The sequence below is a fragment of the Sceloporus occidentalis genome, unplaced genomic scaffold (assembly GCF_023333645.1).
Source record: "Sceloporus occidentalis isolate IW3139 unplaced genomic scaffold, rSceOcc1.0.p SCAF_2, whole genome shotgun sequence".
Lineage (NCBI taxonomy): Eukaryota > Metazoa > Chordata > Lepidosauria > Squamata > Phrynosomatidae > Sceloporus > Sceloporus occidentalis.
Genome location: NW_028316982.1, coordinates 694,233 through 709,260, shown reverse-complemented (window position 1 = coordinate 709,260; position 15,028 = coordinate 694,233). Strand labels below are relative to the sequence as shown.

Genomic DNA, 15,028 nt, shown 5'->3' with positions numbered 1-15,028 from the left:
AGCACCCCAACCAACAACCTGGGGGGGGGGGGGCCTTCAGATTCAGGATATCAGAGAAACGTTCAGTCTGCCAGGACAAGGACTGACAGGATGGACAGACTGGTATTCTGCCTGAGAATAGCAGGGAGAGCCTTTTGGGCAGGGAACAGTCTGGCAAGAACCAGTCTGGAGGGTGGAATTGGATGAGAAAGACTCACCACCACTGAAGGGCAAAAGGCTGGCAGAGACCTCCCTGCAGTGTGGCTTTGTGGAGGGGGGACTGTCCCCAGAGGGAGGAAACGTCTTTCTAGGCTCTGGAATCTAAATGGGGTGGGGAGTGGATTCTCTACCCAAGAACCAGAGGCTCCTCTCATCAAGAAGGAAGTGGCGTGTGGAGACACCAGGCTGCCCATAGCCATACAGGTGGGAAGGAGAGGTCCTCACTGCCTTGCAGCCACATGGGTTGCCTCCCAGGGCTGCCCCCAGACCAGGCCCACCTCACACCACCAACCTTTGGGGCCTTTGACCAGCTTTATCTCCACAATCTTCTCTGTCACTTGCTTCCTCCTCTTGATGTGCAGTCGGACCATGGAACCAGCCTCCTTTAAGGCCTCCACAGCTTTGCTGTGTGTCACATCACGGACATCCACCTCATTGACCCGCAAGATGCAGTCGCTCACCCTGTAGGCACAGAGAAGAGAGTCCCAACATATATCCAGCAAGCATTCCCAGACTCCACTTTTGCTCTTTCTCTCCCCCACAACTGAAAGAGGAAAGCCAGTTGCCACTAATGCTTAGCTCCAGTAAGAGAGGTCCAAAGCACCGGAGGAGAGAGGAGGAGGTAGAGGCAAGAATACAACCACCCCCAAGTTTCTGGAGTGCAGATGTGATGGGGCCCATCTGCTTCCATGGATTCACCAGGGAGTACCCAAGCCAAAGGCTCTGCATTACACGGAAGGGGATTTCCACTAAACATGAGGCAATGTTCTTGACAGCACAGGCCACTCCACCGTTGGGCAGATGGCTTCAACACAGCATGTGATGGGTTCCCCTTCACTCAGGATTTAGTTGCCCATTCTTCTGCACAGAAGTATAGCCCTATCTCTTGCACTTCTGGGTTAACACACAACTGTGACTTCCAGATGTCTTTCAGGGGCCACCAGAGGACAGCTGGGGGGGGGGGGGGGGAGGGAGGCAAGAGGGCTTGGCCTTCCTTTCTCATGGCCTCTGCTTCCTTCCCTGCCCCTGCATGCAGAACCACCATCTTAATACCTAATTAACACATGTCAGGGCAGTGCTAGACCCTCACATGTCTGCAGTGACAGCAGCTTCAGCCAGGAATAGGCCCATCACAAAGGGGTCTGGGCCTGGCCTTCTGCATCACACAGCCCTCTGAGGCCTTTCCTGCCCTTCTCTGGGTGCCTCGACCCATCTTTATGGGCACAGGCTGTCCTAGAATTCAGGGGGCAGGGAGAGATGTAGGGCGGGGTGGGGGCTTCTATAGCAAGCTTCACCAGAGTCAGAAAGGGGACAATATAAAGACCCACCTGCCTGCCTGTCCTTGCGCCTGGACCTCAGGGCAAAAGCCAGGTGCAGGAAGCAGATAGCAATATCTCAAACAGTTACTAGCACAATAAACATGTGGTGGAGCCACAAACTCTACATACCGCAACCTCCCATCTTGAGCAGCTGCCCCACCGGGGATGATCTTGGTGATGAAGATGCCAGTGTCATCCTCGATGTGCGGGTTGTCAGTCCCACCAGCAATGCTAAAGCCCAGTCCGGAATTGCCCTGAAAAAACCAAAGCCCCATGTGAGTTCCCAACGGCTCTGAACTCAGCCAAGAAGGGCCACCTGGGGACACTTCCAAGAGGCGCTTGTGCAAGGACCCCAGCAAGCCCTGCACACCCAGCCTTGCGACCATACCACGCATGGATGATGATGCCACTTGAAAACCAAGTTTGCTGTTAGCCTGGTCAGTTGGAAACTCTACAAAATTTTGCAGCTCAGGGCACTGTCACCTGGGGCTATGGTGGCGCCCTTCTTTTCTCACCTCACCATGCTTTGCAGCCCACCTCATGAGACACAGAGCTTAGAATCATAGAATTTGAAAAGACTATAAAGGCCATGCAGAGCTTCTAGGGCTATGCTCCAAGAAGGCTCAGGATGGACTAAATCTGTTTGCCTTCAAGGGGCCTTGGCATTTCCTTTTCCCCAGAAACAGATTAACACAACCGTCCCATCAGGAAGAGTTACTCTATTTTAGGTAACATTTGGCTGAGCAAGCTGCAAAACCGAGACATTCTCCAAAGTCCAGGCCTCCAAACTGAACAACAGCTGGACCATCCAGAACAGGGCCTGTCAGGTTGGTAAGGGGGAATGGGCACAGCCTGTGATGAGCTGGGACACCAAGCACATCTGGAAGAGAGTCCGGACGAGGCTCTCATCAGTCTCTGTTGTGTGGAAGGTTACTCCAGCTGCTGCTTACCCGTTCCAGGGTGATTTCTTCATACTCATAGTCTGCATCTGTGCCGTTGACCTAAGGAACATGAAAAGAAGCAAAGAGTGAACTAACAAAGGCCCAGCAAAGAATGCCAAAGCTGCGCCAAGTGGCGACGATCCCCCTCCTCCAGCTGCTACCCCAGTGGGCTGCCATTTGTCCTGCCTGGTGGGGGCCAACCCACTTTACACACTGATTTCCCCATCTCCCTTGGCAATTCCCATGGCCAGACCCCTCGCACAAACCTTGGCCTTGATTGCATCGCTGCTGAGTTACACATGCATGAACAACGTCCCACTTGGATTACTGCAACATGTACGATGTGGCGCTGCCCTCAGAGAGCAATTGGAGCTGCAGCCAGAGCACAAACTAGGACTGGTTGCAAGTATACATGGCTTGCTCCACAGCTTGGCTGGTGGTCACTCTATTTCCAGGCACAATTTATAGATCTGGCTATGGCCTATAAAGGTCTGCTTTTTCCCTACGAATCACTCTGAGCTCTGAGATTTATTTTATGTATTTTATATATTAGATTTACATCACTCTTTTCTCCCTATGCAGGACCCAAGGTGGCCTGGAACATTTAAAGAAAACCTGTACCAACATTACCAAGAACATTTTTAACAGTTAAAACGTTACTTATACAAAAGTTTTTAAACAGAAGAAAATAGCAACTCAATTAAAAGCAGAAGATTACACCAATATAAGAAACAGATCATAATTAAAAAAAAAAGATTTAAACACCACCTCATTAAAAGCTCTTTTTTGCCACATAAAAATTGTAAGCCAAAGGCCTGCTTGGACAAGAAGCCCCCCAGCGAAAGGAACAGAGAGGGGGGCCAAGCGGGCCTCCTGTGGGAGGGAGTCCCACAGCATGGGAGCAGCCACTGAGAAGGCCCTGTCTCCTGTGTCTTCATCAGGTGCGCCTGTGACAGAGGTGGAACCATAAGAAAGCCCTTTCCTCAAGACCTTAAAACTCAGCCAGGCTCATACAGGGAGACATAGTGCATACTCAAGCTATGTAGGGCTCTGAAGGTCACAGAAACAGACTGGTAGCAAGTGAAGCTGCTTCAACGAGGGTGTTATAACCAGCCCCAGTCAACAACCATTTTGGACCTGTTGAAGTTTCTGAACAATTTCCAAACGCAGCCCCACAAAGAACACTTTAGAGTAATCTAACCAGGATGTCATCAAAGTATATGTTTCCATGGCCAGATCTGATGTCTGAAGGAACAGGGAACAGCTGGCACACTAGTTTCAATTGTACAAATGCAAATGCACTCTTGGTCACCGCTAAAACCTGGGCATTCAGGGTCAGAGTTTTGTCCAGGAGAAAATCCATTTCCTGACCTACCTTCCAACTGAGCAGGAGCACCTCTATCTTATCTGGAGTCAGCTTCCATTTGTTTGCCCTCATCCAGTTCAATATTGACAACAGGCAATGGTTTAGCACCAAAACAGCTTCCTTGGAGTCAGGTGGAAAGCAGAGATGGGGCTGAGTATCATCAGCATACTGATAGCACTGAACTCCCAGAGGACTCCTCCCAGAGGTTTCTTGCAGATGTGAAACAGCAAGTGCCCTGAGGAACTCTATAGGCCAGTGGCCAGGTAGTAAAGCAGGCCTCCTCCAGCACCACTCTCTGAGTTCTCCCTTCCAAGAAGGACTGGAGCCATCGCATAACAATGGCCCAAGTGCTGCTGCAAAGAGGCATACCATGGATGGCATCAGAAGGATGCCATCCATGGTCAGTGATACTGAAAAGCACTGAGGTCTGGCAGAACCAACAGGGACACACTCCCACGATCCATTTCCCTGTGCAAGTCATCCACCAAGGCAACCAAAGCTGTCTCTATCCCACAGCCAGGCCTGTTTTATCCAGGAACCCCTAGAGCTGGAAGGCCACCACACTCTCCAGAACCTTGTCCAAAAAAGGATTATTGGAGATTGACAAGTAATTATCCAGAGAATATGGGTTCAGGGTGGGTTTTCCCAGCAAAGACCTCACCACCACAGCCTCTTTGGGACAAGGATGCAACTCTGCCTTGTTGCAGGGAGGCACTGGCCACTCTCCCTCTGGCTGCTTTCAGAAGCCAGAAAGGGCATGGGTCCAGAGCGCATGTGGTGGTATCACCCCACCAAAGATCTTTCGGGAAAGCCTCCCCCGCCCCCCCCCCCCGATCCCTCACAGGCACCTCCATGAGAACAGGGGAGAGAGGGCCTTCTTGATGGCTGCTCTCAAGCTCTGGGGGCCCCCTTTCTGCATTGAATGGGTGCAACACTTTCAATGGTTTTTTATTTTATTTGTTATTTAAGAGATAGGAGATCTGTCATATCACCAATCTTGACAGCTTTAAAAAGTCTGTCAAGATGGATCTCTTCCGAAAGGCCTTCCCTGAGTAAGTAACTGCCGATAGGAACCATCATAATGAAATCCCCTAGAAGCCATCTTCCTGTCTCGGATTATTTTAATGATATAAATGTTATTTGTTATTCAAGTTATTCAACATTTATTGTACAAGCCAAAGGCCATGACAAAATGAGCTTATCAAAAAGCATAAAACATTTAACATTTAAAACAAAAGGCGCAGAATACAAAGGACAAAAAATGTCCCAACATTTAATGTGCAGTTAAAAATAGTTACCTGTTAAAAGGACAAAAGGAAATTGTTATGTAGGGATTATTCTGTTGTATCTAAAGGAGGGAGGGGATAATGGAGCTATTTTTGTATTGTATGATTTTACTGTCCTGTAAGCCACCTCGATCCTGTTGGAGAGGTAGGATAAAAATAAATTATTACTATTATTATTGTTATTATTATTATTACTTACGGTATTTATACTCCGCCCTTCAGCCCTGAAGGCTCTCAGAATGGCTTACAATTACTGGTATTTTTAATTGGATGGTTCCCTGCCCTCAAGCTTACAATTTTTTTAATTGTGTAGTTTAAATGCAATTTTAAAATGCCTTCTCTCATTATATATATATATATATATATATATATATATATATACACACACACACACACACACACACACACACATATATTCATTCATTCATTCATTCATTCATTCATTCATATTCCTACAGGGGATTTTGCTTGTATATCCTACGAGATGCTCTGAGCCCAAGCTATAGAGGAAGGGGGATTATAAATAAAGCCACACAACCTGATCTTTTCACAGCCATTGCTCAGAATCAGCAGGGCAGCTGTCCAAAGCAGGAAGAAGCAACTCCCCTTGCTTCAGAGAGAAAGAGGGGGTTTCCCATGCTCCTCTCACTCTCTGGGTGGCTGGGGGGGGGGGTTTCCTCCTCTGACCCTCCTTGCAGGAAGAGGGGCACAAGAGGGGTCAGACTGCCAGGCTTCATCTGCCACCCCGCCTCAGCCTTCCCCCACTCCATATTCTGCATCTCTTTAATGCCCAGTGCCCAACTCAGCCAGGCTGCTGCTTGTGATGCATTACTCAGGCTGGTGCTCCTGAGCTGGAAAGGGAGATAATGCCACCTCACATGCCAGGCAAGAGGCCCAGAGCCTGCATTCATTCACAGGTGGAAATGGATCTGTTTCCTGGCTGGTTGCTGACAAAGCCAGCCGGCCAGGCAGCCAGCAGGCTCTCCAAGGGTGGAGGGATGGAGCCCTCTGTGCCACCTCGCTGGTCCCCCACCAGGAAGAGAACAAGACAGCAATTCCAATTCTCCTCCCTCCCTCCTTCTAGCATTACCTGACATGGAGAAACAGGAAGTAGAAGCCTGGCAGGCAGGAAAAGGATGGTGGGGAGACCCCTCCCCAGGGCATGAATGGGAAGGAAAGGGAGCAAAGAGAGGGCATGCTCATCTTCAGGCGCTTCCTCATCAGCACATGGCTGGAAGGGGGACGCAGAGGGGCCAAACCTGGCACTCCAGGAATCTGGGCAGAGGAAAGCCATTGCCTTCCATCCTCCCTCTGGGGAAGGAGGAAACCTGTGGTCCCATGAACTAGGCTGGGCAGGAGGCTGTGGCATCTCAGAACCAGAGGTGGTGGCTCCCTTTGCCTGGACCATCAACCAGCCACCACTGTCTTGATGCACCACCAGCCCCCTCCCGCTCCACACACACACCATGAAGCCTTATGGGAGGTTGTTGCCAAGCTGTCCGTGGCCATCTCCTGGTGAGAGCTTTTGCTGTGGGTGCCCCACACCTCCTGACACTTTTGGCACACTCGTTCCTAACACTCCCCCAACCCACATTTCCCCCGTTAAACTCCAGATGGCATATGTGGGGGGAAAGACCTATTTTCTCTTTACAACTGCCTTTCAAAGCCAGTCTGGCTGTGAAATGGGAACTGGGGGGGGGGGCTGCACAGGGATTGGGGCCTCCATTCCTCAGGCGCACTGCTCCCTTCCCTTGGGAGGCCTCCAAGCAATAAGGGGGAGCAGGACCTGACCCAAGGGTTTCAAAGCTTTGTTTGCTTCCTCAACCCTCCACCCTGCCACATCTGCTGCCCCACAAGCAAAGAACCAAAGGCTGGAGCCCCCAGAGACCCTTTTCCTTGGCACTCAAGGTAGATGGGGGGTCTTCTCCTCCTCCAGACTATCTCCCCTGAAGAAGGGAAGCAAGACTGGGGCTCTCTCCTCACCCCCAAAGCAAGAGACACCCCCCACCCCCTAAGCCTACCATCTCTTCCACAACAACACTTCTCTGGCTCCCTGATGTGGGGCACTGGCCACTGTTTTTCCCAATGTGCCAGGGACCAGCACCCTATCTCTGCCCACTGACTCCCCATGGTTTCTTTCTTTCCTGGAAACTCGCCAGGGATCAGCCACCAATGGCTCAAGGACCAGCGTTGGTCCAGAGACCACCACTCTGAGTAGGGAGAGGCCCCTGGCAGCCACCAACAGCAACCAGCTACTAAGCCAGGCCAAAACATGCCTGGCCCTGACCCTGACCCTGGGTGGCCGCTCTCTGGCCAGAGGGGCACAAGATAAGGGCCCACATCTGGGCTAAGGATTTAGTTCAGCTTTCCTCCATCCAGACTTGTTGAAGGCATGTGGCTCCAAGATTTTGCTGTGCTGGAAGCAGGGCAGACAAACACTCATGAACCAAGAGAGGAGGGCCTAACATTTGGTCTTAAATTCAGCCCCCGACAAGGGCCCACAACCTCTTTCCACTCCCAGCCACTCCAGACCACACCGAGTAACCATCCACACCCCACAGTCACTGTTTTGGCTGAAAAGCTGTGCAGAGACAGAAATGGGACATTTATTGCTTGCTTCAAAGCATTCACCTCAAAAGCCTCCTACAACTCTTTGATAACACTGAGTTCTGTAACCAAGCCAATAACTTGTCTTTCAGGAGAAAGAAAGCTTGAGAGCATTTTTGAAAAAACAGAAGCACAGTCCTGTGGTTTGGAGCAGCTGGATGTGCACAAGAAGGAAGGCATTTGCTATTTAAAAAAGTAAGCGACACATTGAAGAGCTGTATCTGTTAATGGGACATTTATTCCACTTAGCTGAAACAACTTCCTTGCACAGTTCCTAATACCACTTAGGCAGGAGATGTCGGGAAGCCTGGGCTTCTACATCTGAAAAACTGGCTTGTCATTATCACCTGAACAACCTGTGGTTAACCCCAACTATGGTTTGATGGAAACAAGTTGACTTGCCACCATGAGTTGTTTCAAACAATTAAGCTACAGTTAATTGAAATGGAAAGCTTCTAGTATCTTGGCAGCTACACCTGAAGAGGAGGCAGAGGGAGGCACTAATCCAAGGGGAGGCCAGGTTTGTTTCTGGCACGATGATAAAACTGTTGTTTGACGTGACATCCAAACACAGCCCCCATAGCTGCTGGTTAGACATCTGCTTCTCCATAAGTGTTTGTTGTCATTGTTAATTGCCATCGCGTCCATTTCGATTGGTGGCCATTCTCTGAGCAAGAGGCCTCCAAGCCCCGCTGTCCTCAACAGCCCTGCCCAGGCCTTTCAGGATCAGGGGTGCAGACGGGGCTTGAGTCCATCCATCTGGAATGCAGCCTCCCTCTCTTCTTGCTGCCTTCCACTTTGCCAAGCAGGATTGCTTTCTAGGGAGACCTGCCTTTTCATGATACGGTCTCAGTCTAGTCCAGTGGTCCCCAAACTGTGCTCTTTAAGGGATTTTGGACTTCAGCTCCCAGAATTCCAGACTATTGGCCAATGTGGCTGAGGCTTCTGGGAGATGAAGTCTAAAATCTCTTAAAGGGCACAGTTTGGGGACCACTGGTTTAGTCATTTTAGTTTCTGGGGAGAATCCAGGCTTCATTTGCCCTCGGACCCATTCGTTTCCCTTTTTGTTGTCCACGGTATGTGCAGAACTCTCCTCTGCCACCTGATTTCAAATGAGCCTTAAATGTACATCACTTAAACTTGCAGCTGTCTCTGCATTTGATGGCTACATGTTGAACTACTATGAACAGTTATCCCATGCCTACACAGCACACCAAATTCTAACTGAGGTCCAGTTCCTCCCCTCTATCTACTCCCATTGCCCATTCCAGATTTCTAACCCCCAGCCCCCCATCTCTCACATGTGCCCACACCCCTTATTCTTTCCCTCAAATGACACAGACACTCCAGATGTGGAAGGAAGGGGTGCCGGCCCTTGGGGATCCCTCCCGCTGACCTTTCCCATTGAGGGCAGCTCTGGGAGACAGGGAGAAGCCAGAGCGAAGCTTGCAGGCGGCTTCACCACAGAAACACTTTCAAGGGGAGGAGGATTCATGACCCCTCTCATTCTCAACACTGACTGGCTCCCTCCCTACACCCCACTTTTCCTTTAACTGTGGGGGCACCTAAATAGGATACAAGGCCATCAGAGGTCAAGAGAAACTTACGTAAGCTGGTGCCTCTGAAGCATCTGTGTTCACGACAACTGGAGGGGGATTTGCCTTTAAATTCAAAACAAAAAGGTCCACGTTAGAACAAATGTCAGGAAAAGAGTGTCTGCAGTTAGTCTGGTAAATGCTGTTCATTGCAAAGAAGAGAGACGGGAAGAGGCCTTTTCTGCTGGATGCTCAGGTGTGGAAGGTGGCTTCCTTCCATGCCATTCTTATTCCTTCCCCTGAAAAATCCTTCCCCATGCACTGTAAAAAAGCACCTGCAGGCCAGGCAAGCCAAGTGGGTTTTGCTCTTGGAAAACCTGCAAGCAGCCCTTGGTGGGTGGGTAGGCAGATGGAGGAAGCCCTGGATGGGCAATGCAAATCCACACGGCATCAATCCGGAGGCAGCTGCCCACTCCAGAGCCAGAAGTGGAGGCATGCTCTGAGGACTGGACAGGACAGTCTGGGTCTTCCTGGGTCCTTGTGTGAGATCACAAGTCTTGAGCAAGGCCAGACTCCCCTTGACCGGCATGAAGCTGCTGGAGGGCCTCACCTGCAGTGGGCAACAGCAAGACCACCTGGAAACAAGAGCCCAGCCCAGGGAGGGCAGAGCTTGGAGGCTAGGGACCACACTTATGAAGAATTTGCCCTACACTGGGCATCACACCTGCACAAGTCTGGGGGCACGTTCCTTGCAAGGCAGGACCCTACAAATTCCAGGAGTGGGGGCAGGCATGGGCAACATGAGGGCACAAAGCCCTTGCAATCGAGTTGCAAAGCAAAGCCAGTCCAGAGGCAACCAAACCCTCATGTCTTAGGTATAATACTTTAGGGCAAAAAAGCTTAGACAGTCAAGATTATCACACACAGATGGAATAGGGACGGGATCACTCCCTCATCCTTATCTCGTCCATGACAGCAATTGCTGTCATAATGTAGCACTGATCTTGTCATTATCCTGTCATTGAAGCAGCATTGCATTAACGCAAACTCCCGTTAATGCAAAATGCCGGGCAATGCCTTTCAATGACGGGACAATGACAGGATCAGTGCAACAGGATCAGGAGGGAGCAAGCTTGTTTGCTGCTGCTCCAGAGAACAGGACCCGGAGCAATGGATGCACGCTACAGGAAAGGAGATTCCACCTCAACATTAGGAAGAACTTCCTGACAGTAAGGGCCGTTCGACAGTGGAACACACTTCCTCGGAGTGTAGTGGAGTCTCCTTCTTTGGAAGTCTTTAAGCAGAGGTTGGATGGCCATCTGTCGGGGATGATTTGATTGAGATTTCCTGCATGGCAGAATAAAGGGGTTGGACTGGATGGCCCTTGCGGTCTCTTCCAACTCTATGATTCTATGAGTCTGTGATCCTATGAACATTAGGGGAGGAAGCACAACCTGCAAACGGTTTACAAACCAACCAAGAAAATCCAGCCCATGCTTGGCTCAGCCAAGGACCAGAGAGACCCTCTCACAGCCGCAGGAAGAGTTTAGCGCATACCATGCAGCTGCGGACAAGTCTCCATAGGGACCCCCAAACGCAGCGTGCAAACAAGGATCAAGGAACACGAGAGACACTGCAGCAGACTGGGCCAGCCGGAAAAATCATCAGGAGCCGAACACATTATAAACCATCCTGGGCATAAAATGCTGTTTGAGAACACTGAAGTTCTGGACCATGCCAACGGCTATCAGGTCAGAATACACAGGGAAGCCACTGAGATCCATAAACACCTGGACAACTTCAACTGGAAAAAAGAAACCCTTAAAGTAAAGTTTGCCTACCAATCCTGAAGAATAGCAAAATAAGGACACAGCAAATGCAAATGGAAAACCATTTGGAGTCAGGAGCTTTCCCAGCAGACAATGGGCCACTAATTCAATAGACCCCCTGAAGCCTTGCCATTCAACAACAGAACAATACACAGATTAACATGTGAACTGCTTCCTCTCAACCAACAGTATCTATATATACCCCTCTCTCTTCCATGCCAGCATGCTCTGAAGATGGCGGCCACAGATGCTGGCGAAACGTCAGGAATAGACTCTTCCAGAACACGGCCACATTGTCCGAAAAACCCACAAAGAACTAAGGATGCCGGCCATGAAAGCCTTCAACTCCACATTCCATACCTTGGTTCAATCATTAATCAGAATGGAAACTTCAGCTAAGAAATCAGAAGACGACTAGGACTTGAGAGGATAGCTATGAAAGAATTAGACAAGATCTTGAAGTGTGAAGATATCTGATGGCATTCTAAAGTTAGGATTGTCCATGTCATTGTATTTCCCCATCATTATTGATGGATGTGAGAGCTGGATGGTGAAGAAGGCAGATGGGAAGGCATTCAGTTCATCTGAGATGTGGTGCTGGAGAAGAGTTCTATGGATACCGTGGATACACAGTTAAAAAGGCAACTGAATGGATCCTGGAGCAAATCAGGCCTGAAGGCTCCCTAGCAGCCAAGATGACTAAGCTGAGACTATCATGCTTCGGACACAATGTGAGAAAACAGTACTCACTAGAAAAGACACTTTGCTCAGGAGGGGGGCAGGCAGGAGGGAGAGACCCCATTCCAGGAGGGTGGGATCAGCCAAGGAGGTCGCAAAGGCTGCGGCCCTGAGTCTGCAAGGCCTGAGGGACAGGGGAACTTGGAGATTTCCCATTCATAGGGTCCCTGCAAGTCGAAGTCACGACGACAGTTGACAACAAGAGCAAAAGGAACACATTTCTCAAAGAGAAAGGCCTTGCTGTAGTAGTTGTTCTTGAAAACAACATCGGGACCATTGCTTATTACACAATGGCTTTGTTTGTTTCTTAAAATTAGGACCTTATCACACATGGGGGGGGGGGGGGGGGGTTGCAGCTCAGATCCGCAGTCACTCCTGTTCTAGCAATGCAAAGCGTGATGTTTTTCCACACCAGATCCAGAGTCACTCCTCTCTAGCAATGCGGATTCATGTTAAAACGTGATGTTGTTCCACACCTGGTTGCCTTTCTGTTGTCCTTCCGAAGTGAAGGGGAAGCGAAGTCAGTTCGATTCCAGGCCAGTCACATGATGCGGACTCAAGCAAAGGGGAGTGAGCGCACATTGTATGACCACACCAGAGCATACTTTGAGGGGTCAATGATTCGAATCGGCCCCCTTGGGCATGCTCAGTGGGGCTCTGGATGCTTCCTCCTTCCCTGCCACCTCCTTAGCTGTCATCCTTCATCGGGGTCTAGGAGCAGTCAGGGGATGATGGGTTAGGTGGCACGGGGAGATCAGGATGCAGGAGCAGTCATGGGATGATGGGTTAGGTGGCACAGGGGGAAGACGGGGATGCAGGAGCAGTCAGGGGATGATGGGTTAGGTGGCACAGGGGGAAGATAGGGATGCAGGAGCAGTCAGGGGATGATGGGTTAGGTGGCACAGGGGGGAGATGGGGATGCAGGAGCAGTCAGAGGATGATGGGTTAGGTGGCACAGGGGGGAGATCGGGATGCAGGAGCAGTCAGGGGATGATGGGTTAGGTGTCAGGGTGAAGGAGTGGAGCAGATTGGGGTCTAGGAGAAGGCAAGGATGATGGGATTGGTGGCAGGCTGAAGGAGGGGAGCAGATGGGGTCTAGGAGAAGGCAGGGGATGATGGGATTGGTGGCAGGCTGAAGGAGGGGAGCAGATGGGGTCTAGGAGAAGGCAGGGGATGATGGGATTGGTGGCAGGCTGAAGGAGGGGAGCAGATGGGGTCTAGGAGAAGGCAGGGGATGACGGGATTGGTGGCAGGGTGAAGGAGGGGAGCAGATCGGGGTCTAGGAGGATGCAGGGGACGCAGGGGATGATGGGATCGGCTGGTTGGCAGAGAGGAGGAGATGGCATGAAGGGGGGATGACGGAGCAAGAGGCAGGGGCCAAGGGGCCTGGCATCGGAGTGGTTTTCAAGACCAGACCAAATCGCAGTGCCATCGAAAGCAGCCAGGAAGCCAATTCTCGGAAGCCACTCCCCCCCCCCCCCCGGTTTTACCAAAATGAGGGGTGACTTCAGAAACGCTGCTGAAGGAATTCGCAAGGGGCTCCCATAAAAATCAATGGCGTCTGATAAAAGAGTCCCTTTATGAGGTGAAACCGCATCCTTGGAAGCGCAGTCACTTCGGAAGTGAGCTGGAACTGAGCTACAAAACCACCCAAAAGCTCCGTGTGATGTACTCCTTAACCCCAGCTGCACAGAGCATCTAAACTCCCCTTCCAGTTGGCACAGTTGGTGATCCACTTGCCAAAGCATGGGTGCCTTTATTGTTATTTTTGAAGTTTTCAACACACAAAATGTGGTCTACTGTGTACATAGTAATAATATGACACTCAAAATGTCTCTGAAATACATACGGCTATGTTTCCACATACAATTTTTGCCTCTTCCTGGCCAGCCCCCATTTTGTAAACACATTTTATGATCTCAAGGGTGGTGGCGGCAGCAGCAGCAGCAGCAAAAGAAGCCTCCCAGGAATGGATGCCCATGTGAACCCGTGTGTCTTTTCAACAGGTGGGCAGAGGGGACAGAAACACCTTCAAGGGAGCCAGGACTGGCCAGAGAAGTCCTCCCTGGGATGGGGCTTTCCCTTGGCTGGGGTTCCTGCCAGTGCCAAGGCCAGCCTGTGGCGGGGGTGTCTCTCCTGCTGACCTTTGGCCTGGGGGGGCACATACACGTGGAGAATTGCCTGCCCCTTCAGACCCCGGGGGCACCGATTGCTCCAGGCCCAAATAGCTCCCACCAGACATTTACTGACTCACAATAAGGATGAATCAATTCCCAAATTCACATGAACACATGAGGACAAAGGCTGCCATGTCTGCACTTTGGCCTGTCAGGATCAAATGCACCTGGCCTTCAGTCACTGCCACATTGACAGATGGCAGGGATACTTTCCCCCCAAGGTTGGTAATAATTTCCATGCTGCCCCACACAAAAGCGCTGTGTCCGGTCAACTCCCACAACTCTGCAGCATGGCGAAATCACACACCTCTGCAAAAGAGCCCAACTGACACATAAAGTGCAGTTCAGCACAGGTGTTCCTGGTCACCGTCAGAACCTGGGCATTCAGGCCCAGGCGGGCACTAGAGTCCTAAGGGGGAATGGCACCCCCCCAACCAAGCCTACCAATGCCCTGTTCCCTGCTCTGCTTCTCAGCTGAGCAGATGCACCTCTGCCAGACCTCTGGATCGAGCTCCTCTCCCCTCAGCCTCCCCCAGGGCAGGGCTGACACAGCAGCCACTCATCCAGAACCAGAGGTGATTCCTCAGCCCCCAATCAACCAAGGAGAAAAATCCGAGGCATCTGCCTCCCATTCAGGTCAAATAGCATTTAGGGTGGTTGAGGGCCGAGGCAACACCCCAAGGGAGACCACTGGCCCTAGCTCTGGTGCCACCTCCTGAATTCACCTCCTGAGAGGAAGCCCAAGAGCCCCTGCCACAAGATCTGTCCAAGCCCCTCGCCACCCTCCAAGAAGGCAGGTGGGCCCTGTCTGCAAGGAAGACCCTCAGGAGTCACGCAACCTGGCAGAACAGTAGGAAAACCAGAAATGTCCAGAGGCCCTGGGCTAGCTTGGATAATCAGGGACTTTTTTTTGGGGGGGGGGGGGAATGATGAACAGCTCAGCAAAGGTGTTGGCAACCTATTGAAAGCTTTCACTCTGTTTTGACCAGAAAAAGAGTTAGAAAGTCAGGGTGGATTTGGGGGGCCAAAACA

General features: G+C 50.9%; 1 protein-coding gene across 4 annotated transcripts in view; it reads right to left on the bottom strand.

Annotated features, from left to right (window-relative positions):
• Positions 1 to 15,028, bottom strand: part of LOC149317828 (disks large homolog 1-like) — a 112,618-nt gene that overhangs the window by 46,514 nt on the left and 51,076 nt on the right. For all 4 annotated transcript variants that reach the window (XM_089508534.1, XM_089508535.1, XM_089508536.1 and 1 more), the window contains exons 5-8: positions 9,325 to 9,378; positions 2,468 to 2,518; positions 1,647 to 1,771; positions 491 to 660 (exon numbers count right to left, since the gene is read on the bottom strand). In XM_089508534.1, coding sequence (XP_089364660.1) covers positions 491 to 660; positions 1,647 to 1,771; positions 2,468 to 2,518; positions 9,325 to 9,378 — 400 coding nt within the window. The remainder of the gene's footprint in view (positions 1 to 490; positions 661 to 1,646; positions 1,772 to 2,467; positions 2,519 to 9,324; positions 9,379 to 15,028) is intronic.